This window comes from Primulina tabacum, chromosome 11 (assembly GCF_025594145.1).
Source record: "Primulina tabacum isolate GXHZ01 chromosome 11, ASM2559414v2, whole genome shotgun sequence".
NCBI classification, from domain to species: Eukaryota; Viridiplantae; Streptophyta; class Magnoliopsida; order Lamiales; family Gesneriaceae; genus Primulina; species Primulina tabacum.
Genome location: NC_134560.1, coordinates 6,250,930 through 6,278,204, shown reverse-complemented (window position 1 = coordinate 6,278,204; position 27,275 = coordinate 6,250,930). Strand labels below are relative to the sequence as shown.

At 34.4% G+C, this 27,275-nt stretch overlaps 2 protein-coding genes across 5 annotated transcripts; both read left to right on the top strand.

Annotated features, from left to right (window-relative positions):
- Positions 1-333: 333 nt before the first annotated feature.
- Positions 334-8,380, top strand: LOC142517874 (leucine carboxyl methyltransferase 1 homolog). 4 transcript variants are annotated; one of them, XR_012813415.1, is made up of 13 exons: positions 334-487; positions 655-743; positions 854-996; positions 1,657-1,704; positions 2,070-2,151; positions 3,290-3,392; positions 4,277-4,397; positions 4,482-4,529; positions 5,405-5,488; positions 6,087-6,151; positions 6,404-6,466; positions 7,264-7,315; positions 7,956-8,000. XR_012813415.1 is itself a non-coding variant. In XM_075620364.1 (13 exons), the coding sequence occupies exons 1-13, from the start codon at positions 408-410 to the stop codon at positions 8,193-8,195; spliced, it is 1,068 nt and encodes a 355-aa protein (XP_075476479.1). In that variant the 5' UTR covers positions 334-407; the 3' UTR covers positions 8,196-8,380. The 4 variants fall into 4 exon arrangements, 2 of the variants coding, with proteins under 2 accessions (XP_075476479.1, XP_075476481.1); XR_012813414.1 differs by having other exon boundaries at positions 6,386-6,466; XM_075620364.1 differs by lacking the exon at positions 6,404-6,466 and adding an exon at positions 8,082-8,380 and having other exon boundaries at positions 7,956-7,994.
- Positions 8,381-19,374: 10,994 nt separating this feature from the next.
- Positions 19,375-24,318, top strand: LOC142517662 (nitrate regulatory gene2 protein). Its single transcript, XM_075620024.1, has 4 exons — positions 19,375-20,918; positions 21,204-21,388; positions 22,461-22,684; positions 23,210-24,318. The coding sequence occupies exons 1-4, from the start codon at positions 19,616-19,618 to the stop codon at positions 23,994-23,996; spliced, it is 2,499 nt and encodes an 832-aa protein (XP_075476139.1). The 5' UTR covers positions 19,375-19,615; the 3' UTR covers positions 23,997-24,318.
- The last annotated feature ends 2,957 nt before the right edge of the window (positions 24,319-27,275 follow it).

The following is a 27,275-nucleotide window of genomic DNA, read 5'->3' as shown; positions in this document are numbered from 1 at the left end:
ATTCAGAAATCAGAAATTCAGAATTCACGTGAAAGGTAAAAGAAAAAAGACAAAATAAAGTACGTGAAAAAAATAATATAATATACAGAGTCCGTGCATTGTAAGAACGAACTATCGCACGTGGAGCGTCCATGTTGGAGCGTCCGTGTTTCGTAAGCACGGACACGCTCCACGTGTGCGAGCGTCCGTGTTTACGAAGCGCGGACCATGCTCCGCATGGATCATAGTTTAGTGCTTTGTAAACACGAATTGCAGTAATTTCGAAATTTTTTTTTAAATTATTTTGGAAATATGTTTTAAAAATTAAATTATTTATTAAAAAACCCCGAAAAAATATCTCAAAAGACTAATTCATGAAAAAATTACATCCAAACGAAACCTAAAATTTTTGCTCGTTGTTAAGTTCGATGGCGAATCCGGCGGCCGATGGGCGGAGCAACAGAGCGGCAGTTCAAGCCACCAACGACGACGCATCCGCCAGCAAGCTGTAGGCTTTATTTATTTATCTCAATTCCTTGGTATCGTTTTTTCTCATATTTCCGTGAAACACCGTATAGAATATATCGGGTGGGAATTTTCTTTTTTTTTTTTTAGCGTAAGCGGCAGTATTTTGATTGTGAGGGTATTAAAAATCTTCGATTTCGCTGTATTCAGGTCTTGCGTTAAAAAGGGATACATGACGGATGACTATGTCCATTTGTTTGTTAAAAGGCCAGTAAGACGATCCCCAATAATCAACCGTGGTATGATTTTTTGGCTGTTTTCAAATCCCGTTTTGACATAGGATTTTTCTGTAGTATATAACCTTTCATTAACTGAACTATTGTTTGGCCTTTGCGTATTATGTGTAAAGGGTATTTTGCACGATACGCTGCACTAAGGAAGCTTCTCTACCAGTTTCTTCATTGCGAAATAGACACTGACGAGAAAGGCAATTCCAAGAAGCAAATATTGTCACTGGGAGCTGGCTTTGATACTACCTTTTTTCAGCTGCAGGTGCTTGGGTTTTCACGTGAGAATATCCGGTTTATAGACTAGTTATTGTCTTGAACAGTTCATGTACCCATCTTTTCAACTCAAACACGTGTTAACTTACATTTCTTGCAGTCTATGAGTGCTTTTGATACATCACACCAGCTGCTTGTTTCTAAATATGCAAGCCATTCACATCCCATTTCATGCAATGCTATTGCTTTTTCACAAGTATTACTTTTTCACACTTATGAGCACATTTGGTTTTCTGTTGTCTTGCTATCTGCCGATGGTTCTTTATTCTCTTCTAGGTCCAACCACTTGTTGGTTGAAGGCAGCTACTTACACACACAGAGACTGTATAATTTTGTTGAGCACAGAAAACACCTCATATGCTAGAGATTATTTTACTATTAAATCAAGACGAAAGCGTCTGAGATCATTCAGTTTTTGGAGCTGTCAACTTATGTTTTTTAGAAGTCCACAGAATGCACTTTGAATTTGTGAGAGAACAACTCCTATGTAATATTAAGCTCCTCTGAAAGCTATTGTGAATGCTTCCACATGTCTTCATATACATCTAAAGTTTGCTTGGTAAATAGTAGGAATCAATTCTAAAAAAATTTGACCAGTCTTATTTGAAAATTTTTATCGGTTTATAAAATGTACTGTTTACTTTAACAGGATGAAGGAAAAGCACCTTACCTATTCGTGGAACTTGATTTCAAAGAGGTAGAATTCCATTATTAATTGTTAAATTCCAGTATTAACTGTCTCCTTACCCCCTTTGCCCCGAACCCCCACCCTTTTCCTCTCTATCCACACACACACACAAAAAAGTTCCTCTCACATAAATAGTGTGTGTATTTAAACTTTTGTGAGAATAGATTCTGTTTATCCACGGAAAAATTCATCTAGTCGACATTTTTAATTTATTTATACTTACTAGTTGCTACCATCTTTCGTGTTTAATTAACTAATTATAATCTCATAATGGTAAAAAAAAGGGGTAAACTTACTATTTTAATATTTTTTAAAAAGTTTTTGTTCTGTCTTGTGATGCTCTCCTTTCATATTTATGTGCACCCACTTGCTAGGTGACTGGTAAGAAAGCTGCCCTCATCGAAAATTCTATTCAGTTGAGGAACTTGGTTGGTGAAGATGTGACAATCTCTCAGGGTATGTAATGATTTACTGATGCCAAGACTTGAGTTTTCAAAAATTAATGTTCTCCTGTCAGGCATAGCTGATCAATCTACGACATATCTTTTTTGGCGCTAAAAAACTATCTTGAATGAAATAATGATTATAAAACTTGCCAAAAAAATTTCAAAGAAACGAAGACGAGGAAAATCGCTTCCTTCATGTTTCAGATGTGAGGCATGCAGTTCAAAATGCTTTCCTTTTCCCCTTTCTTTTTTCTTCCATTCTGTGATGTGGAACACCTTCTATTTTTCATAAAATGGAAATACTTGTTATCAAAATGATTCAGAATCTATGATTTATTGTGGTGTTGATACACTTTAATGCAATGAGCTAGTTATGTAATTGTGTGCAACCTTGGCCAACATGCATCTGATAGTATTTGATATTCTTTGCTCTTTGGGTTGCCATGTGCAGCGCCTGTCACGAGGCTTCTCTGCATTAACAAGAATACTTGGAAGATTTAACGCAGCTTGTCACACTTAGATGGGTCATACTTTGTCTTAGATTGTGGTATTTTTTGAGTAGCTTTCCCATTTAAAATTGAGTTTTCTGTAGTTGATCTGTAGCCAATTATTTTGAAGAATGTTGTTTAACTTCTAAGTTTTACTCATCATCCACAGAAAGTGATTCTTTCAAGCTTTGGCAAATGTTGCCAGGCTTGGCATGTTAGAGAGCTCAATCATGATATGTTGGCTACAGGAACTTGTTAGAATGAAATGTCTCACACCAAAGTTTGGGGGATAGAACTTACTACCCTAGTTATAATTTGTCTAGTTCAAAATTCCCTTACTGAGATTTGACTATAATGTCACAATCACGTGGCTTTCGTTTTGAGATTGTTTTTCCAGCAAAATGCTTCTGTAGTCCTGATTTTAAAATTTTTGCATTTTTATCACAACTAATCTCATGCGCTTGTCATTCGAAAGTCTTTGAGATGTTCTTTGGCAGTCTTTGATGACAGTTTGGCTCGTTGATACGATTATGCATTTAGATTTTTTTTATCCTAATGTGATTTCTACTTGATGGATTCATCATATTGGAAGACTTGGTTGCTTTTCAGTTGCTATGATTGTAAATACCCTCTGTTTATCTCCTTCCTGATTTTCTTCAGAGAAAGGTGAAGTGCTTGCCAATCACTACAAACTACTTCCTGTTGACTTGCGTGAAATACAAAAATTGGATGATATCATTTCTCTAGCTAATATCGATCCAAGGTACGTGTATTTACTTCAATTAATTTTTTTAGTTAACCACCCACAGCTCTTTGTTTTCTCTAACCAGTCAAGCATTACATGTTCCACATTCATTTTATTTTCCCGATTTCCTGACAGTAGTTTCTGTTTATATTTTTTATATTACAATACCATACCTAGAGTTATTGTGCCTAATTCTTGTGATCCCAAATAGTTTCGGATTAATGCTTGTGACGACGAACAACATTTTGACCTAGCTAACGCTCCTCTGAATTAGTCAAAGGTGTAATTGGACTGTTAAGTGGGTTCTCAAGTGGTCTCCGTTGCTGCATGTTCATGCTGTAGTGATCTTGTCAGCTCTGTCTGTTTGGTATTGCAACCGGTGTTGTTAAAGGTGCACCTCTGGATCAAGGATCATCATGCTCAAGACAGATGCGCTCGAAGACACCAGGCTCACTGATACTGAAGGGGTGCACACCTTGTCAAGTTAAACGCAGGCTTTGAACAATTAACTGCTTCCATATCAGCCCACACTTGACTTCCACCCTCCAACCAACCCATCCTCTGAATCTGATGATTGTGATGGCCAATGCCCAGCAATTTTGGTTTTTTTTTAGTGATTTTTGCATCATTAATATTAGTTGATGATTTACCACTGGAAGATATTAATTATAGACATGCACACACCCCTTGTGACTTGAAAATCCCCAATGCATATGAAAGTTCTGAAATATGGATTTGTCCAGTGCAGTTCCTAATTCATCTTGGGAGTTTTTTTTCTGGTTTTGGTTTATTTTCCCCATCTTTTTGTATGATTTTATCCCAGTGCTCATTTTTATCACTTCATCAATTTTCCATTTTAAGATTTAGTGGATGATTAAGTTCTGTCCTGATGCTGTTATCAGTTTGCCGACATTTATAATTGCAGAATGCGTTCTGATATACATAGATCCAGAGTCGAGCCGTGCTATAATCAGTTGGGCTTCTAGAACATTTTCTACAGCTGTATTTTTCTTGTACGAGCAGGTATTGGTTTTCTTCTATTAACTTAGTTTTCTTAGATTCTCTTCAGACTCCAATGAACTGACATTACATTTGTGCTAACAATAGATTCATCCTGATGATGCTTTTGGGCAACAGATGATCAGAAATCTGGAGGTATTGCAACATTACCTTGTTTTATAGATTTCCTTTGCTCGGAATCAGTATTAGTCATGGCTCCATTCTCCATTACATGGCTGGTTCTATTTTTTCTTTGCAATTACGTTTTCTCCTTAATTTGTTTTGGAGATGTTGGAGCTTAGTTAAATGCTGAGAAAGAGGAAGAGAACATTGAAGATGCGTGCTTTTATTAGCAGCATCAGTTGTCACTGCAAAGATTTGCATCCTGAACCTGCCCACTTGTCCAACCAAATCTTTTTTGCTACCCCATCAACCTCATATACAGCCCATTATTTTGCTAACGATGGCATAAGTTGAAATTCCTTTTTAATGCTCATTTGGTTGAAATATATTTATTGCTTCTGGAAAAGAAATTCAGGATGCCATGTTCTGGAGACAGTTTGGGGCTATCACTATGAGATACTCTAGATACACAAATATTTTGAAAGATTATAACGCTAGCAAAAAGAACTGCACATTGCATTTTAGTTGGCTGTCTGTAACTCTTTGTTTGGTACCAGCATTTTTTATTCGTCAGAACTGCAAGGAGCGTCCAACTATTTATTCTGTTGAGTAAATTTTAAAATGAGTATTCTCATTCCAAAATGATAAAAGACAGGAGTAAGAAACAGTTTTACCTTCTGATGGATGGCCCTTTACATTTATCAGATGAAAGCTGTAATTTCGAGTGTTCTATCTCATTCTGGCTTTGTTTTCAATGTGGAACCTTTTTTCAATCATTTTCTTTGGGCATCTATTTTCGAAAGTCGTGTATTCGTCTTCATTCTTAACAAAGGACCATAGCCTTTCGTTTATGTCATGTCAATTGAAAACGTGTTGCTTTGGAGTTGCTGATGCTGTTTTTTATTCAGAGTCGAGGATGTGCACTGTTGGGCATTTACGATACTCCAACTTTGCATGCAAAGGAAAGACTTTTTCTCGATCATGGATGGCAGGTATTCTCACTGTGTCACGTGAGCAGTGATTAGGACCCTGTTTGAATTCATTTTATAAAAAACATTTTCATTATCCCCAAATAAAACCAACTTTACAACACCATTTCCTTTTCAATCTCTCGAAATTATATGGTCAGTCACATTTTCATTTCTTCCGACATATAAACTATTTTTAACTGGATTCCGCAAAAAACTCTGTTACTGTCATGTTTTATTTAAAATCTTAAAATACTAGACTCGCCATTAAAATTACTAATATATGATGTGACATCATGAATCCAATAAATTCTTGTATAACAGGATATATACAGGAAAAATACCACCTTCAGAAGATAACTGAACATACATTATATTTCCCAGTATAATCCCCCTAAACACGGTTTTTCAGATAGCGCAAAAAATATAACAAATATTACCTTTGTTTTGACTTGAGTGTTGAAAAATATGTTGTCCCTCAATATTACATGGAAAGACATTAAATTTTTTTGTCTCATTGTACAGTAGTTGGTTATATTTGAACTACATTGGATTTTGTTTGAATTGTTACATAGCTTTAAGTACTCATATAGTAATATCTGACACTGATAATTATTTGTAGAGTGCCGTGGCCTGGGACATGTTGAGAGTTTACAGTTCTTTTATTGAAGTCCAAGAAAGGCGCAGGTACATCATTTTTTAGCTTGCATGAATTACGAATGTTGTAACCTGTGTTGCTGTATTGTTACTTTGGTATTTGTGCTATGTAAAAAGCAGATGTATTATCTAAGTCCTAAGATGAATTTTGTGCTATATTTGAATTGTTAACTGTCTTCCTTTCATTTGATTTAATTTATGGTGCTGTTATGTATTCTTTATGGTTTACATCATTTAGATTGAAGTAATTCGTTGATGGTGTAGGCTGAACTTAAATTGTAGGTGTCGATCTGTTGTACTAAGCTCTGGTCTTTGAAGAAATTATGGGCAAGTTAATTCCTTGAGGTTGCACATTTTCCGGAGTTGTTATTTTACACCATGTTTGCCTTGTTATAATGTGAAAATGATGTTTCCTTGGATGGATGCATGCACTTGTAATCAACTTATTGTTCACCAGTATATAGTCGGTTTAAGAATTTGGAAAGAATGAGATTGATTGATGTGGATGAGACATATTAGAAGTCATGATTTGGGAAGTATGTTTCTTTGAGTTTGCACATTTTCCAGAGTTGGTATACACCATGTTTGCCTTGTTATCGATTTTCATTTGAATGCTGAGATGTAATCTTTTAGTTTGAGTTGATGTCACGGCCTCTAGGATGGTGCTTTATTCTTGAGGCTGCAAAGGTTTAGCCCGTTTAGGCATGTTTGCTGTGTTGTTGAACGTAATTATTTCTGTTGGTGGTGGATGACTCTATGATCTTGATATTATTGACCTCGCCAAAAGGCCCAAAACAACTACAAGAGTTTTATAAAATAAGTGTAAAAAATTCAAATTAATGAGGTACAGTTGTAAGGACCCAACTTTATTTCAGAATTTCGCTGGGACTCATTTATGTATATTAGTATCTCTTTGTGATCTGTTCAACGAAGAAGTATTCTAATCCGAAACCAAAAAGTTTCGAAGGGTTCCATGACTTCGTTAGAAACCCTCTTTTGTTTTTGAGTTTGTAAAGTGTCTTTATCTAAGTTCTAAAGGTTTATTCTTTCTGTGTGCATTTTCTCTTCTTTTTATCTTTATTTTGGGAGGTTGAACGCACATGCATATACTTTTTAATTATTCTCATTTTTCTTTTAATTAGGATTGAACGACTAGAATTGTTCGATGAATTTGAAGAGTGGTACATGATGCAGGCAAGTGTTTTATTGCTTTTCTGTTGTGACAAAAATAAAGTAGTTTTATCATCCTTTTTCTATTCGAGAAAAATACGTCTTTTGAAGAGGATGCTATGAGATTAATTTATCCCAGTGGTAGAGATGAAGTCTTCTCCCATAATTTCAAGATTAGATGCGCTTTACTATTCTACTGTTACCAAAATTAACGTTTTAAATGGTGTTCGAGTGACCTGAAAATAAAATCACTTTAGATATCTGAGCTTGCACGTCCACTTAGCACTTCTAGTCGCTGCATGTTTCATGAATTAAACTGCATCTGAAATTTGAGTTGGGTCTTTGTATTCAATTTTATCAAAGTGTTATTGCTGTTATCAAAACTCCTAATCCTCGTCTGTCGAACTCCTGAGAACGACACCCGCCCGTGTCTAGACCATGCTCTAAGCAACCTGACACCAATGATGACACCTTTTTTTTTCGGTATCATACATGGCTTCTTTCAAATCTTTACATCCAAATGCACTCTAAAATCTAAGTAGTTGACCACTCGTGAGAACCAGTTTCTTGCATTTTATTGATGTAAATGGATGATATATGACCCTTTATGGTCACTTAAACGTTTCTTAAACATTTATCTAAACCCGATATTGCTTATTTGCAGGAGCACTACTGTGTGGCTTACGCAATTAATGATGCATTGGTAAGCTTGTGCTAATATATCCTAATCCTTCACTCATGACATCATTCAAAAGTTCACTAACCACACGCCGACGTTGTAACGCTACAGGGTCTATTTGAGAATTTCGGTTTCCCTGTTAACAAAGATGAGAGCAAATCAGATGCCACTGAAACAACGACCCTGCGAGAGGAGGTTGCTATAGATTCTCCCGAACCGTTTTAATTTACTCCCGAGTAGTTTCTGTGGGGATGATCATGTGTGTATCTATCTACCTGTTTGTTTGTAAATGGGAAGATCCCTTCCTTTTTGCTAGCTGTTGGACATAGAAAACGTGGTAGGGACCCCCCCCCTCACCCAACTCTTTATTATGGAAGGAAAAAACCATATGCATATAATGTTGCATTAAATGGAACTTGACCTGCAAAACATATGTGACTTCTTTCAAACAAAAATGTTTTAATTGTGACATACAACCGATTGTCTTGATATAACAGACTAGATATGAGCGCACTTGAACCCAAGTTATGGAACTAATGGTAGAACATGTTTACCCGATTTCCTGCATAAATTCTCCGATCCAAATGATAAGAGGGAAAGTAGAACCCGTGTTGCCAGACGCTCGTTGATTCCAGGCGATGAAATGTATTCATAAAATGACGTCCATTATCCTTCACTCTTATTCCTTTGAAAAGAGATGACTATTCTGTTTTCAGACGAGTTGGAAGATACTCAGGTAAGGGCAGAGATTGTAGCTAAGACTGTCCCGACTCCTTGCCTTGCTCAATGCTAGCTCGAATTGACAGCCTCGATCCAATTACGAAACATAGGTTGGATCGCTCCGATGAGTACATTGAACACCATACCAGCCGCAAGGATATTTTACTTGAAACTAAAGAATTTGCAATAGGGTTGATGCAGGGGTTCAGTCTCTCTATTTTTATGTGAACTGCAATGTGAATTGTGCAAAGCTCCTTGTGTGTACGAAATTTTGTTCGTATTTTTGACCGTAGCCTTCAATGAGGTGTGCCTAACTTTTTTACATTGAAAGGCACGAAGGGGCCACGCCAGTGCATTCATTCTCGTTGGATAGCATTGTTAAAGGAATCTTATAAAATGCCTCTCTTAGACGTGGGCCTTGTCACTTAACCTCGCCGAGAGGTCGATTGTCAAATTTCTTGTGCTTTAGGGATACCAGATTCATGGACTAGTCAGTCTGGCTGATTCAAATCTCGTAATCATTGAATAAGTCTATCACGGTGATATTTCTCTTAGGATATGTCCAAAATTATGAAATGATCAAGAGAGAAATGATAAAAAGAACTATTGAAGTAGAAATATATTATATAATGATAAAATAATATTATGTTAGATATGATCGTTAAGAATGAGATAATTAAGAATCTTTCGATGAATTGACAAAATTGTCCACCCATTTCGGCGGCGGCCGGCGGCCCGCAGTTGGCGGTTGTCAGCCGGCGGCGGGAAATGGTGGTGAATTTGGATATAGGAGAAGGGTAAAATTGAAAAAATATGACGAATGGTTAAATAAAAATCCTACCAAACATGAGATTAGTTGGGTTAAAAAACTATAAATCTACCTAATCTTTCGTACCAAACGTAGCCTTAGAGTTCTTTAATTACTCCCTTACTTTTAATTATACACAGTTCATTTCTTTTTTTCGGTTGATTTATATATATAGTTCAGTAGAATTTTTTTATCAATATAAATTTATTTACTACGTCTTCGAAAACATGTGATTACTTTTATTAAATAAAGATATAATATAAAGTTTATTTGTAAATTTTGTTTTTCAATTTTTTTAAAAAATTTGAAGGGAATAATTGGCAATTTCTTCGGGAAAACTATGTGTTGTGACAATGGGAGAAATTGGTCCCCATTGGAGGGAGGAAAAAAGAAGGTAGGTGTACCAATTTTTGTTGGAATAAATCAATGGTGACAAAAGAATTAATTTGAGGTGGGGGCAACAATAAGTTTCCCTTTAATGTTTTCCTTTCTATTTTATGAGTTGAAACAAAATATTACAACCGGAAAAAATAAAGGAAAAAAATTTGTGTGAGACGGTCTCACGGATCATATTTTGTGAGTCGGATCTCTTATTTGAGTCATTCATGAAAAATATTACTTTTTATGCTAAGAGTATTATTTTTTATTATGAATATCGGTAGAGTTGACTCATCTCACAGATAAAGATTCGTAAAACCGTCTCACAAGAGACCTACTAAAAAATAAATGGTTCAATCATTTTCTATGGAATGAAGCCTCTTCAACGCATCTCCTCGTATTAATACACACTAGACTTTGAGGGGATTAAGGCCATCTCCAATCCATATCCTCTATTTTTCATCATCTATCCTCCAAAATAGAGATCCATGATCTCTATTTTCAAACACCTTCTCCAACCCATATCCTCTAAATATTACCAAATACTCTATTTCTTTAATTTATTTCATTTTCAACTCATATCCTCTAAATATTACCAAATATTTTTTTTAATTTATTTCATTTTCGAACACATACACACATATAATTAATTAATTTCATAATATATTATTTAACTAAACTTAATTAATTCGCTAAACATGGCACAACTACATGTAATTCGCTTATTAATTTTCAAAAGGACTATATGACAATTTTTAAAATATCTATTTTGTAATTATTTTTCATCCCTTTTCAATCCTCTATATGAACAGTGATACTCCATAAATAGAGGATCACTGTTGCATACTCTAAAATGGAGGAAACAAATAAAGTACGGTTGGAGAAGATTTCATCCTCCATTTAAAAAATAAGGTTTTATTAAAAAAAATTATCATTTACCTTTATTTAATGAGTGCTTTGATATGATATAAAAATTTGTTTACAATAACATATGTGTTTAATGAATAATGATATATTAGTAAAAGAATTAGAAAAAAATAATATTAAATGTAAATAGTTGATTATATATTTTAAAGATAGATAGAATATGTTTTAAAAACCTATGATTTATTATTATTATTTTATTTGTGTCAAAAAAAGGTGAGTAAATTTTATGGAGATTTTCAAGTAGCCGATTTCGTGCATGAAAAGATGAGACATATTTATCTACTCGCAATTCAAGGTTCCATTTGTTGATCGATGCACTTGGTCTAACCTAAAGCCTTTTTATAGTAATAAATACTAATGATTTTAAATAAAGAAATCATCATAAATATAACAGCAAAACGGAATGAAATTGTGATTTTCGGAATCACAGAAAACAATGGTTTCATACGTCGATTTTGTAAAATGAATATTTTATTTAGGTCACACGTAAAAATATTATTTTTTATTGTAAATATGAACACGCGCGATTGACCCACATGAGACATGTTATTTGAAAATCGGGTCTTTATCTCCGTCATTGAGAAGCAAAAACGCTTCTTCCAATCCAGAATGGCGAGGTACGTACCATGGGGAAGCTCTCGGCCCCCTCGTCCACAAGTTTGCTCAAATTATAGAGAAAAGTGGATCACACGTAATATATTGAAATTGGACTATTTATCCCACTGCTACCATCTCGCGTCAAAAACTTGTGTGAAACGGTCTCACGGATCGTATTTTGTAAGACGAGTCTTTTATTTGGGTCACCCAGAAAAAATATTACTTTTTATGCTAAAAATATTACTTTTTATTGTGAATATCGGTATGATTCATCAGTTTCACACATAAAAATTCGTGAGACTATCTCACAAGAGAACTACTCTCGTCTCGTCAACCAAAATTACATAATCAAGAAACGAAATCAAAATTTTGTAGGTCAACGTTGAACAGATTGTCTCGATTCGAGTTATTTTTCATCACTGGTTTCATTTTAAAAATGCATAAAATATTTTTATAGTAGAATCGAAGCCTATTTAATTAAACAAAAAGGGCGTATAGCCATATAGGGATGTTATTGCAAGGAACCTTTTTGGGCTTTATGGGCACGTATTACTGCAATTTTGAAATATCGTAGAAATTAAAGAAAAAGATATCATATTAATATGTTAAGTTGTCGATGTTAAATTTTTTTTAAATATTAAAGTCGTGTGAAATGATTTTGACTCCTTGTAACATTTGAAAACAGGTGAAAATCTTTAAAATTAGCCTAAAATTCCTTGTGATTTATATATTGATAACCAAGTATATCTCTTATATTAACCTGATCCGTAATCATCATGAAAACTAATTTTTTTTTAACATAAAAATAATATTTTTTCATGAATTGGGTCAGATCGGATATTTGTTTCACAAAATTAATCTGTCCAAATAATACTAAGAGTTTTTATGTTGGTAATAAATACTAACATTTTTTTTTTGTGCAAAACTTTCACTTTATCTATCGATCTAGGAATTTATTCTCCCACAAACTGAGAACATCTTTTTTGACGAAAGGTGCTTTGGATATGCCCACCTTTTATTAAAAATTGAGTATATATATAAAATATAGTAATAAAAGGTCAAAAAAGGAATTGAGAAAAATTATAATTTTCAAAAAAAGGCCCCCACCATTTTAAATGTATCTTTAATGTTCTGCTTTGTCCTCACCAACTTGACCTTTTTCACTTATTGTCTTTAGGCTTAATATCTTCTTTAAATTCAACCTCATAGTTCTATAATTTCTAACTTCAATTCCAAACTTAGCGTAAGACTCTTTACTTGGATCGTACGTTTTTATGAGCTCCCGAACACTATATTAAATTAAATATTTAAATTATAAAACGTGAGACAATAAATATATGTTACCATAAAAGATGAAACTTCATATAAGAATAAGATTCAAAGCGCATTTTTTGAGTATGTCTCTTGTGAGACGATATCACGAATATATATTTGTGAGACGGGTCAACCCTAATGACATTTACAATAAAAAATAATACTCTTAACATAAAAAACAATTTTTTTTTCATGGATGGCCCAAATAAGATATCCGTCTCACAAAATACGACACATGAGACTGCTTCACACAAGTTTTTGCCTAATTTTTTTTACCACTCTTATCGCATTAATTGAAAATTTTCGCATAGTTGTATAAATATATAAATAAATCAAATTTTTGAGATGAATATTTTATTTGAATTAGTCGTAAAACATTACGCCCCATAAAAGCAATACTTGAGATTTCTTGTTTTCTATACCAATTGAATTAAATAATGTTTAAATAATATTGTAGAAATTGTTGAAAAGAATATATTTGAATATTGAAAAAGTAATAGTTGAATATTTGAATGTTGAAAATAAGAGTTGTAAAAATTAGAAATTTGTGTGTGATGATGTAGATAATGAAGTATTTTATTTTTGGATTATTTGTAAAGATTTTCTATAAATAGATATCTCATTTGTGAAGAAAATCACGATTGAGTTGAGAGAAAAATATTACAAAGTGTGTAGTTTGATAATTTTGAGAGTTTGAGATTTTTACTTTTTACCATAAATTTTTACTTTTTCACAACACGTTATAAGCACGAAGCTCTAAAAGTCCTACATACTTTTCCAAGCTCCAAACAGAAGAAAAAGGTAACAAAAGTAATAATATTTATTTTACTGTTATTTATTTATTGTGTATATATTTAATATATAATATAATGTTATTCAGAAATAATAAAAATAATTTTTTCAAAAACTTGTTATAAATCCTGGGAGGATGTTAAGACGACATCCACACTCCCGGTAAGAGATACGACAAGTATAAAAGCATATAAAGTTTTTAAACTAAAATAACTTGTGACACCGCATTATAATAATGTGATATGATATACATAATTATTTAAACATGACTAATATTATATACATCATATTATTACCATAAAATTGTACAAATGCATATATTTATTTTTTGTATACCAACGGTCATAAACGGTAACAAAACGGCTAGTTTTTGCCCTATAAATATGATCTCACAAACACATTCAATCACTCCAACTTTCACTTCTTCTCTAAAAATTATTCTTCATCAAATTTTCGAAGAAAAAAGAAGATGGCTTTCTCAAGGATATTTTTAATTATTTTGGTTATCATACTCACGAGTCTTGTATTTATTGGAGAATATCATCCTCGTGTGTTTTTTTTTATTTTTACAAATGCTTGTACTTGTTGTTTATCCATTACTTTGTATTGCAATATTCATTAACTAATAAAATGCATCGTAATTTTTTAGTACCACCATGTCAAACTTGACAAAGCTCGAATTCATTGCTCTTGATATTACGGGGAAAAATTATATGACATGGACTCTCGATGTAGAAATGCATCTTGAGTCATTGGGTCTAAGTGAGACCATAAAAGAAAATGGCATATCGACATCACAAGAAAAGGCAAAAGCCATGATATTTTTGCGTCGACATCTCGACGATGGATTGAAATGTGAATATCTAATTGAAAAAGATCTCATGGCTTTGTGGAAGAGATTAAAAGAAAGATTCGAACATATAAGGGAAGTTATACTTCCGACCGCCAGGGATGAATGGAATACGTTGAGATTCCAAGATTTTAAAAGAGTCAGTGATTACAACTCGGCGATGTATAGAATAATCTCGCAATTGAAATTTTGTGGGCATGAGATTACTGAAATGGAAATGCTTGAAAAAATATTTTCCACTTTTCACGCATCGAATATAACTCTACAACAACAATATAGAGTGCGTGGATTTTCGAGATATTCTGAACTTATTTCCTGTCTCCTGGTGGCGGAAAAGAATAATGAGCTGTTAATGAGAAATCATCAGGCACGACCCACTGGTTCAACGTCATTTTCTGAAGTAAATGTCGTAAGCAAAAATGAATTTAAATTTGGAAACCAAAATCAAAGTTATAGACAAGATTTTGGTCGAGGACGAAATCGAGGTCGTGGTCGTGGACGTGGACGTGGACGTGGAAGTGGTCGTGGACGCGGCCGTGGTTTTGAAAATAATCGAGATAGTTACTTTCATAACTCATCTCAAAAGAGTGTCCCAAACCATCAACAGAAAAGACATCATGAAAATATGAGTGTTAATGAGAATCACTCAAAAAGATTTAAAAGTTCTTGTTTCAGATGTGGTACTCCAGGACATTGGTCCTGTATTTGTCGAGCCTCTGAGCACCTTTGTAAACTTTATAAAGAATCAATAAAGGGGAAAGAAAAGGAGACCAACTTCACTGAACAAAGTGAACTTTTCAGTGATCAACTCATTTTGATGCTGAAGATTTTCTGATTGATTTCTCAGACAATGATCAATTTGCTGGTGGAATAAATATGAAAAATATTTAATGTACCTGTATGATAATGTTTTATCGCGTGCTATATTTTTTACATATGTATTGTATTGTATTTTATTTTTATAAATATATTGTCAGTAATTTTATTTCATTGCATATTTTTTTGAAGTTCAAACATGGAAAATGCTATGAACAAAGCTGAAGTTTGCATACCCGATAGTGGTACAACGCACACTATCCTCCGAGATAAAAGATATTTCTTGAAACTAAAACTAACAAAAACAATACAATATCAGGTCCTGTAAACTTGATTAAAGGATGTGGTAAAGCATAATTTTTGTTACCTAATGGTACAAAATTTTTGATCAATGATGCTTTGTATTCACCACAATCAAAAAGAAATTTGTTGAGTTTTAATGATATATATTCCCATGGGTATGATACTCAAATAATGAATGAAGAGAATGAGAAATATATGTGTCTTACCACATACAAATCAGGAAAGAAATATGTAGTTGAAAAACTATCAATGCTCCCTACCGGATTGCATTATACACATATATGTCTCATTGAATCAAACATGGTAATTGATAATTCTTCAATATTAACCAATTGGCATGATCGATTAGGACATCCTGGTTCAACAATGATGCGAAGAATTATAGAAAATACACATGGTCATCCGCTGAAAGACCATAAGATCTTTCAGAATAATAAGTTTCAATGTAAAACATGTTCTCTTAGAAAACTTATTATAAGATCATCACCAGCCAAAATCCAAACTGAATCACCAATGTTTCTTGAATGTATTCAGGGTGATATTTGTAGACCAATTCATCCACCATGTGGACCATTTAGATACTTTATGGTATTGATTGATGCCTCCAGCAGATGGTCACATGTATGTTTATTGTCAACTCGAAATGTTGTATTTGCAAGATTACTTGCTCAAATAATAAAATTGAGGAATCAATTTCCCGATTATACAATCAAGAAAATTAGACTTGATAATGCTGGTGAATTTACTTCTCAGACTTTCAATGATTATTGTATGTCTATGGGAATCATTGTTGAGCATCATGTTGCTCATGTACATACACAGAATGGATTGGCTGAATCATTGATTAAACGTCTGCAAATGATTGCTAGACCAATGATTATGAAAACAAAGCTCCCTATTTCTATATGGGGATATGCAATTTTACATGCTGCTTCATTAATTCGCATCAGACCAAGTGTATATCACAAATACTCCCCATTGCAGCTTGCATTTGGTAAAGAACCAGACATTTCTCATCTGAGAATTTTTGGATGTATGGTGTATGTGCCTATTGCACCACCGCAATGAAAGAAAATGGGACCTCAAAGAAAGTTTGGAATTTATATCGGTTATGATAGTCCATCAATAATTCGATATCTTGAACCTCAGACATGCGACGTGTTCACAGCACGTTTTGCTGATTGTCATTTTAATGAGGAAATCTTCCCAATGTTAGGGGGAGAACAGAAACATACCGAAAAAGATTTTACATGGTATGTATCATCATTCTTACATCTGGATCCAAGAACAAAACAATGTGAAAAAGATGTACAACAAATTGTGCAATTGCAAAGAATAGCAAATCAAATACCAGATGCATTTGCAGACACAAAAGGGGTAACTAAATCATATATACATGCTGCAAATGCCCCTGCTCGAATTGAAATTCTGAAGAAACAAATTGAAGATACTCATGATGTCATTAAACGCCTGAAGCGTGGAAGGCCAGTCGGTTCCAAGGATAAAAATCCTCGAAAAAGAAAATTCATAGAGAAACACGATGATGACAAAAAAGAAAATGATGTTCCTGAAGAAACACATGATAATAAAAAAATAGAGAATGATGTTCCTGAAGAAACACATGATGATGAAAATGTTCTGTCAGAACACAAACTGACGAAAATCATGAAATATCTATCAATTACATTAATACTGAAAAAATATGGAACCGAAAAGATATAGAAAAAATTGATGATATATTTTCTTATAATGTGGCAATCGACATCATAAATGATAATGAAGATCATGAACCAAAATCTTTTGGTGAATGTAAAAATCGGCAGGATTGGATAAAATGGAAAGAAGCCATCCATGTTGAATTGGATTCGCTAAATAAACGTAATGTTTTTGGACCTATAGTCCTTACACCTGAAGGTGTAAAACCTGTTGGATACAAATATGTTTTTATTCGAAAGCGAAATGAGAAAAATGAAATAGTAAGATATAAAGCTCGACTTGTTGCACAAGGTTTTTCTCAAAGGCCTAGAATTGATTATGAAGAAACGTATTCTTCCGTGATGGATGCAATTACGTTTCGATATTTGATTAGCTTGGCGGTATCTGAAAATTTAGAAATGCGTCTTATGGATGTTGTTACAGCTTACTTATATGGATCACTTGATAGTAATATATATATGAAAATCCCTGAAGGATTTAAGATGCCTGAAGCACAAAGTTCAAAACCCAGAGAATGTTATTATGTGAACTTACAAAGATCATTATATGGGTTAAAGCAATCCGACCGAATGTGGTATAATCGGCTAATTGACCACTTGATTAAAAAGGGATATGTAAATAATTCAATATGCCATTGTGTTTTCATTAAGAAAACAACATCCGGATGCGTAATTATTGCTGTATATGTTGATGATTTAAACATCATTGGAACGAATAAGGAAATTCAAGATGTTGTGTCATACTTGAAAGAAAAGAATTTGAAATGAAGGATCTTGGAAAAACCAAGTATTGTTTGGGTTTACAAATTGAACAAAAAGAATGTGGAATATTTGTTCACCAGACAAATTATACAGAAAAGATCCTTAAACGTTTTAATATGGATAAATCAAATCCTTTAAGTACTCCAATGGTTGTTAGATCATTAAACATAGAAAAGGATCCATTCCGTCCATGTGAAGATGATGAAGATATTCTTGGTCCAGAAGTACCATATCTAAGTGCTATCGGTGCCCTTATGTATCTTACAAATTGTACAAGGCCTGATATATCTTTTGCCGTAAATTTGTTGGCAAGATTTAGCACATATCCTACAAAGATGCACTAGAACGGAATTAAACATATATTCCATTATCTACGAGGAACTGACAGATTTGAGACTTTTGTATTCAAAAGATGCTAATTCAAGTATATTAGTTATGCCGATACTAGATACTTATCTGATCCACACAAGGCACGTCCCAATCTGGATATGTATTTACTCGTGGAGGCACTGCAATTTCTTGGCTTTCACAGAAACAAACGCTTGTAACAACTTCATCAAATCACGCTGAGATTATTGCACTACATGAAGCAAGTCGTGAATGTGTGTGGTTAAAATCAATGACCCAACATATCCAAATCTCATGCGGATTATCATTTGACGAGAAGCCTGTGATACTATATGAAGATAATGCTGCATGTGTTGCTCAAATGAAAAAAGAATACATAAAAAGCGACGGAACTAAACATATTCCTCATAAGTACTTCGTATTCACCAAGGAGCTTGAGAAGAATAAATATATTGATGTTCGTCACATTCAATCAAGTGAAAACTCATCAGATCTCTTCACAAAGACACTTCATACGACAATATTCAGAAAGTCACATATATAATATTGGGATGCGCAATCTACGAAATTTGTGAAGAATTGTTCGTGTCAACATGAGGGAGAGTTTACGTGACTGCACTCTTTTTCCCTTACTATGATTTTTATCCCAATGAGTTTTTTCTAGTAAGGTTTTTAACGAGGCAGTACAAAAACACGTAATGATGACATCATCGTATCATGATCATCATCACAAGGGGGAGTGTTGAAATAATATATTTGAATATTGAAAAAGTAATAGTTGAATATTTGAATGTTGAAAATAAGAGTTGTAAAAATTAAAAATTTGTGTGTGATGATGTAGGTAATGATGTATTTTATTTTTGGATTATTTGTAAAGATTTTTTATAAATAGTTCTCTCATTTGTGAAGAAAATCACAATTGAGTTGAGAGAAAAATATTATAAAGTGTGTAGTTTGAAAATTTTGAGAGTTTGAGATTTTTACTTTTTATCTTAAATTTTTACCTTTTTCAGAAAAAATTTTTTAGTGTAACAATGTATTTTTTTGAAAAATAAATAATAATTATATGCTATGCTTGGTATTATAGTGGTGGATAGAGGAGAGTGGAGTAGAGAGAAGTTTGTCAAACGATTGCAGAGATGAGGAATTAGCTCCCCGCTGTTCAAATCCTGCCATCTCCGCCACCATGGTGCCGGTAATATAAGGCGGCGCTAGCTCTCTCCGGCAGGGGCCATTTCCAATTTGTTTGAGTACTCTGTTTTTTTCTGACGAAATAAAAAATATAGAAAATTGAGATTGGTGTGACGATATCAATATGGGCTGCACGGCGTCGAAGCTGGACAATGAGGATAATGTGCGACGGTGCAAGGAGCGCCGCCGCCTCATGAAGGAGTCTGTTTATGCTCGCCACCACCTGGCAGCAGCTCACTCTGATTACTGTCGGTCCCTACGCATGACAGGCTCCGCCCTCGTAGCGTTTGCCTCCGGCGAATCCCTCTCCGTCTCACACCACACACCCGCTGTCTTCCTCCGCACCCCATCGGCCTCTACCGTTAAGCCTCCCACCTCCATCCCCTCTCATCCGAACCCTTCCCCATCGCCTTCACCTTCCTTCCACCCTCCTCCACCACCCCCCATGTCCACCGCCTCTTCCCACCATCAGCACCAAAAAAAACAGCAGCCACCACCACCCCCTCCACCTCGTCGGAAAAAGCCCGTTAAACTACCCCACATCCTCTCTGACTCAAGTTTCTCATCCTCTCCACCACCCCACCACAATAATTTCACTTACAATGCGAGAGCAAATTCAACTTATTCAACCACCCCCTCACAGGCCTCGTCTGTATGGAATTGGGATGATTTCTACCCTCCCCCTTCTCCTCCGGACTCCGAACACTTCCACCAACTCCAAAACGCGAAAAACCAAATCGAACACCACCATTCCTCGGACGAAGACGATGATAAAGCTTCAAGCTTTTCAAGTGATCACTGTCAGAAACCTTTCGGCGTGAATGAAAATCAGAAATTCGACGACAGGGCATCAAATTACTCATCCTACTCGACCAATAGTACTGCGAAGAACTCCATGAGGCGGGGTCGGGGTCCCATGCCAGACTCCAAGAAAGGGCAGTGGCAGAACAAAGAAGAGGAAGAGACTGAGAGAGAAGAAGTACAATGCAGCGAATGGGACGATCACGATCATTATAGCACCACGAGCAGTTCATCAGATGATAATGTCGAAGAGGATTCCGAATCAAGATCCGATTACGGGACACAATCAAATTTGGGATCGTCGAAAAAAGGGTATGCTGCTGCTGCTGCTGATAATAATAATAATAATATGAGAAATGCCAATGTGAATTTAAACCCCAAGTTCTCGAGTAAAATGGATAAGCTTTCGTCTGGTGATGATAGCAAGTCTTCGGTTAGCTGGGGAAATGGGAATGGTGAAGGGATAAATTCTGATAGGAGTCTTGTGGTGAGGCACAAAGATTTAGCAGAAATTGTGTCGGCTATCAGGGAGTATTTTGACAAGGCTGCATCTGCGGGAGAGCAAGTTTCGGAGATGCTCGAAATTGGAAGGGCTCAATTTGATCGGAGCTTCAAGCAATTGAGAAGTAAGTTTGTTATCAGATTCTCGAATCAAGAATTCTTTCTTGAGCGACTGTTCAGTTTCTGAGATTCCAATATCTGTTTCTTGAGAGTTTGATTAGCAATTAGCATTATTTTCTCTTTCTTTCTTTCTTTTTTTCTGTTGCAAAATATCTAGTCTTCAGATCAAATTAGCTGGTGGACTTGCAAATATTGAGAGACGATTGCCCCTTTTTTTCCGTCTGTGTTCTGAATTGTTGGTGGGATACATTAGAACTTGGGCATTAATTGATTTTGATTTGGTGTTACAGAGACTGTGTATCATTCTAGTGGAATGTTGAGTAACTTGAGCTCGAGCTGGACTTCGAAGCCTCCTCTGGCAGTGAAGTACCGATTTGAGCCCGATTCAATCGAGCAATCTGCTGGTCCAAAGAGCCTTTGTTCCTCTCTGGAAAGGCTCTTGGCTTGGGAAAAGAAATTGTATCAAGAAGTGAAGGTACCGATTTAAACTCAAATTTCCTCATTTCAGTTCATTTTTATCATAATCTAACTTTTGTATTTCTTGTCTCAATTTAAGTTAAATTCTTCTTTAAAGCTTGCATAGACGCCATAGTGGACAATGGCATAAAGTTATTCCTTTTCTTGATTGCCTCTTGGTAATCAAATGACAAATCTGTCCCTGGTAAAAGCTTGGGCAGATTACTTAGATTTGCAACATGGTGTCTCTTTTTTGGGTGGTGGTGAATAATGGTGATTATTTATTCAAGGGGTTCAGCGTATCTATAAGTGCAATGCAAGCGCGGATCAAGTAGAGGTGAGGGGTGGCTATGGTCCAAATTTAAAAATTTATGCGGAATTTTAAATTTGGAATTTTATCTGTAATTTTTTTGAAAACTCAAGCCTGGCCACTCGATTCATTGAGCCACCCCCTCACCCGAATTTCGTGTTCGCCAGATCATAAATGCATATCGTAGTATCTTTCTTCTGTAATCATGATTTTTAGATTCCCTTTTAGTGGAAGTGACTAAATTGCACCGAATGACTGTGTTGTGTGATACCAACAACCTGGAATTAATGATCTTAAGATGTCAACTTGGAACATGCTTGTGGGTCCTCTCTTCTAATTGCCTTTGTCTTTAGTTCAAGCTGGTGTGTGCCTGTCATCACACAAAAAAGTTGAATATTTTAGCACTTCGATCAGTTCTTGCTGAGAAAATAACTATTCAGGCAGTCTAACTAATTATTTCTCGGCTTAGACACTCAGAGCTATATTTACTTGGTGTGTTGATTATCATTAATTTACGTGGTTCATGTGTAGATTCACATGACATAATGGTAATCAATGCTCCAGGAGTATGTAACAAGATATTGCATAGCAAGTCCCACAGGAATTGGAGCTGTATCTTTCCTTCACTTAAAGAACAGGATCTTTGTTTCTATTCTACGGTTTTTGACGCAGTAAAATTTAGCAAGATAATAATAGATACTAGTTAAACTGTAAAAGTTTGTACCAAAGAATTTATCATAATTATTGATAGATGTCAGTGTGTCCCTGATCATCTATGTAGGCTAGAGAAGGAGTAAAGATTGAGCATGAGAGGAAGTTGTCAACACTCCAAAGTCAGGAGTACCGGGGTGAAGAGGAAGCCAAGTTGGACAAGACAAAAGCCTCAATAAAGAGGCTTCAATCTCTGATATCCGTGACATCTCAGGCCGTGTCAACTACCTTATCTGCTATTGTCACTCTGCGAGACACTGACTTTGTCCCACAGCTAGTTGAACTCTGTCACGGGTAAGTACAAGTTTGTTCCCATTTGTTCGAAAGTCGAGAATAGGGATCTGTTTGATTTGTAGTAAAAAGATTTTGATTATGTTTGATGTGAATAATCGCACGGTGCGGACCTAAACCACATCGAATGTCCGCTCAAGACCTTGAACATCGTTAATGATTATATGCACTTGACATAAGTCGAAGTATTTTGGTTGGTGGTTCAATGTGAGTCAAATTGGTTAATGAGTCTATCTAGCTGAATCACCTCTAACTTAATCGAGCTAAAGCGTTTTTGAACTCGAGCTTCTGACAAGCATGAGCTCAATATTAGTTGTTGTTGAGCTCATAAGTCATATTGTGATCTTAAACATTAGCTTGGGAGCTAGCTCTAGAGCCTGAGCTTGAGCTTCTTTGTTTTGAATGGAGTAAATCCTAATTATGGTATTGAGAATCCAATTAAGTTTGTGCATGCAATCTATGTGACTCGAATTGAGGACTAAGCCTCTTTGATCCTCTAGTTTCACTGTCTCCATTTTCTAAATGCAGTTTCATGTACATGTGGAGATCAATGAATCAGTATCATGAAGTCCAGAATGACATAGTGCAGCAAGTTCGTGGCCTAGTTAACCGCACAACTAAAGTCGAAGCAACGTCTGATTTTCACAAGCAGGCGACGCGCGATCTTGAATCTGCTGTGTCAGCATGGCATTCAAGTTTCCGCCGTCTGATAAAGTTGCAACGGGACTTTATTTGCTCTCTCCATGGCTGGTTTAAACTTACCATCCTCCCCGTTAACACTGAACCAGCTAATAACAGCCGGGAACTTCCTGAGGTTTTTGCTTTCTTTGACGAATGGAAACTGGCCCTGGACCGATTACCTGACACAGTTGCGTCCGAATCCATCAAGAGCTTCATAAACGTCGTTCATTCAATCTTATTGAAACAGACGGAGGAGCTGAAAATCAAGAAACGTACGGAAACCGTATCAAAGGAACTCGAAAAAAAGGCTTCATCTCTCAGAAGCATTGAGAAGAAATACTACCACTCTTACTCTATGGTTGGAATAGGACTTCCCGATACAGGGCCTGAAAACGGGCAAGTTTTGGATGCACGGGACCCGCTGGCTGAGAAAAAAGCCGAGCTCGCTACTTGCCAGAGGCTGGTTGAAGATGAGATGGTTAAACATTCGAAGGCTGTGGAGGTGACCAGAGCAATGACATTGAACAACATTCAAACTGGATTGCCTGGAGTTTTCCAAGCCATGGCCAGTTTTTCTGCCTTGATTACAGAAGCTCTGGAGACCGTTTGCACCCGTTCTTACGCCATTAAGTAGAATCAACATCTAGGGGGACAATCTACGTGAAGCAAATTTCAATTATAAATTTTTCAGAAATGTGAGTTAAGTCGCCCCCATCCAGAAATCTCAGGTCTACCCCTGCAACACTTATAAAAAGAAATTGTTGTATTATTGCTCTTCCTTTTCTGTTTTCCTTTTTTAGATAAGCTAAAAATGAGAAAAAAGGACAGACAAATTTTTTTTATTGGTGGTGCTTATTTTTTTTACAGATATCGTTTTGTGCAGTATGTAAATATTTGGGAATTTTGTGGCCTCATCACCTGTTTTGTTATTTTGCAATGGGAATATCATCTCTGTATATGCAAGTGCTTACATCAATAATTGTTTTTTTTATCAACAGATGAACAAATAAATTCTCCCTTTTTAAAGATATTACACTCTTACAATCTTGTTTGGTTCGTGTGTGTGTCTGTCTATACACGAAAAATATGGGGCCATGAAGAAGAAGAAAGATGATTGGATTTTCCAGGAGATGGTCTCTAAGTAAACTTTACTAAAAATAACAAATAATTTTCCTTGTCAAAAGGTGATTAAACTCAGTATCAATTCAACTTAGAGAACACACACACACACGCAGAGTCGAAGAAATAATATTCCCTTGTTTGTCTTTTGCTGAATCCAACAAAATATAAGACATGATGAGAAGGAAGAGTTCAGTTTAGTGGCATGTGAAAATGGATTGTTCAGACAACATTTTCGGTTTGGTTCCGTAAAACCCGCCGATGAATATTGAATAAATGGATACTTTTCGTTGGCCTTGGATCTCGAGCTCAAGCCCTTTGTTTGGTTCTATAAGTTTTTTTACATCTAGATCTCTGAGAATTTATTTTGAATTTCCCTCATCCAAACTATATATTAGTGTATATTTATTTTAGTTTTATTACATTAGTTTATTTAGGCATCTCCAACCCAAAACTATATTTTAAAGCAATTCTACTTTAAAATAGTGCAATTTTTGCACCAAATACAATATTCATCTCCAACACATCTACTTCAAATCTTACTCTAAAAAAGAATATTTTTCGAAATATTCTTATTTATTTATTTATTTAATTTTTTAATTAGTTGTTAAATGTATATTTTTCAATTTAGTGATATAATTATAATTACATTTTATATTGGATATATTTAATATTATATTTTTAATAATTGCGATAATGTTACATAAATGATTAATTTAATTATTTTGAATATATTATTGAAATCTATTATTCGAATTGAAATATAATTAATTTAAATTGCGATAATATCATATTATTATATAAATAATATTTATAATTCTTAATATACATATTTATAATTAAAAAAAACAAAAAAATTTAAAAAAAAAAAGGAAAGAACTCTGCGCCAATTGTGGCGCAGAGGAAATTGGAGCTTGGAGAAGGTCCCTGCGCCAAAATAGGGGTTGGAGATGCCCTTAATGCGTTGGATCTTTTAGGGTTTCATTTTATTTTAGGGATTATCTATTTTCCTCGTTCTATAAGTTTTTTGCTAAATTATTTGACGCTAGGTTGGTTTCCTCGATTGAGTTAGTTTAATTTATCGATGGTTCGTGTTTTGTTTTCGTTTCTTTTTCTTCGTCTTTTTTATGGTTCATTTAATTTATATAATATATTTATCATTTTCAACAAAATTATGAGATTATATTAGTCTCCAAGGATTTATTTTGGTAGTGTTTTTGAGATCTCCTCAACCGAATTATACATTAGTCTATATTATTTTAGTTTTATTACATTAACTTGTTTGATGCATTGAGTTTTTCAAAGACTCATTTTATTTTAGCACCTACGTATTTGGTTGCGTAGCTCCATTTAAATATAAAAATTAAATATGTTAAAATTTAACAGCCTATTTTATAAAACGTAAATATCTATTTTATGAAGAATTTTTACATATAGAAAACTTTTGAGTAGTTTTTTCTCTTGAATAATTTTAATTTTTATTGTTCTGGTCACATACCAAATACGCTGAGTTTATTGATTTGCAAGAAAAATAATTTTCAAAGAGTAAAACATTCTTATAGGTCTTTATCTGTAAAACAAATAAAAAAAGTACATACCTATATTGGAAAATAATTTAATATAAAAATAATGATTTTCCATGGGTTATATCAGACCGAAAATCGTTTCACAAAACTGATATGTGAGTCTGTTTCATTGGAATTTTTGTCATTTTCGAAATCGTGGTAAAACGGTAAACGATATATTCTTTAAAAAAATTATTTATTTTTATAATATATCTTTAAAAAAAGTTTAATCATTTTATATTTCTAAAAAAATTATTTTACTTATATTTAAATATGCGTTGGTTTAGTTTTATTAAAATTAAAAAAAGATATATATGTGTCGGTTCACTTAATTTTTATTTTATTTCTACAAGTAATATGATTATTGGTTGGCATAAAAATAACAACTGAAATGTGCATAATTCTAGAAAAAATATGCATATTTCTAGAAAAGTAAAAGACGTTGTATAAATGTGTCTAACTACTCTTTTAGTAAATTTTTTCACTATCGTGATTGATAAATATAAAAAAAACAAGTATTTTTAAATTGTTATAAAAATAAACACAGAAAACAGAAAATGCCCAATATCTCTTCCTCCATATTGTTTGACGATCACACCGCCGTCGCTGCTTTTTTTTTTTTGGGCCTCCTATAGCTTGTGTACTCTTAATTATGATAATGTTCTCACCCCTTCATTTATTTTGTCTCCTATTAACACCCTGAGATATTCACGCGAACATCTTGGAAAAAAACATTAATTTTTTGGGATAGTTATGCATTAATATCTCGTGGCGGCCATTAGTGCTCAGAAACATGGGCTGATGGATTCCAATTTTGGAGTTATTTTGTTGTGTTTAGAAATTCTAACAATCTTGATTTTGATGATAACAAAACTAGTTATTATGTTTTTGATATATTTAATAAGTGTGAAGTTGCTGCTTCAAGATGAAACTCGAATTTAGACAAATTGAAAATCATGCAAACTGCAATGTTTTGATGTTATCTCACCGTTTGGTGATGCAAATGATCAGCCATTAAAACTACAGAACAAAAACTCAATTTGGAACAATTTTTATTTCACGTCATTTTAGCCAAATCGAAAGTTATCTAGACAAACTGATGGTTGCAAAATCAAAATGATTACAACAAAAACAACAATCAACAATCAGCTTGACATGAGCAATTATGGTATTTTGATCATCCTGACCAGCTCAGTTATCCAAATTGAACGATTCAGTATGCGTTACGA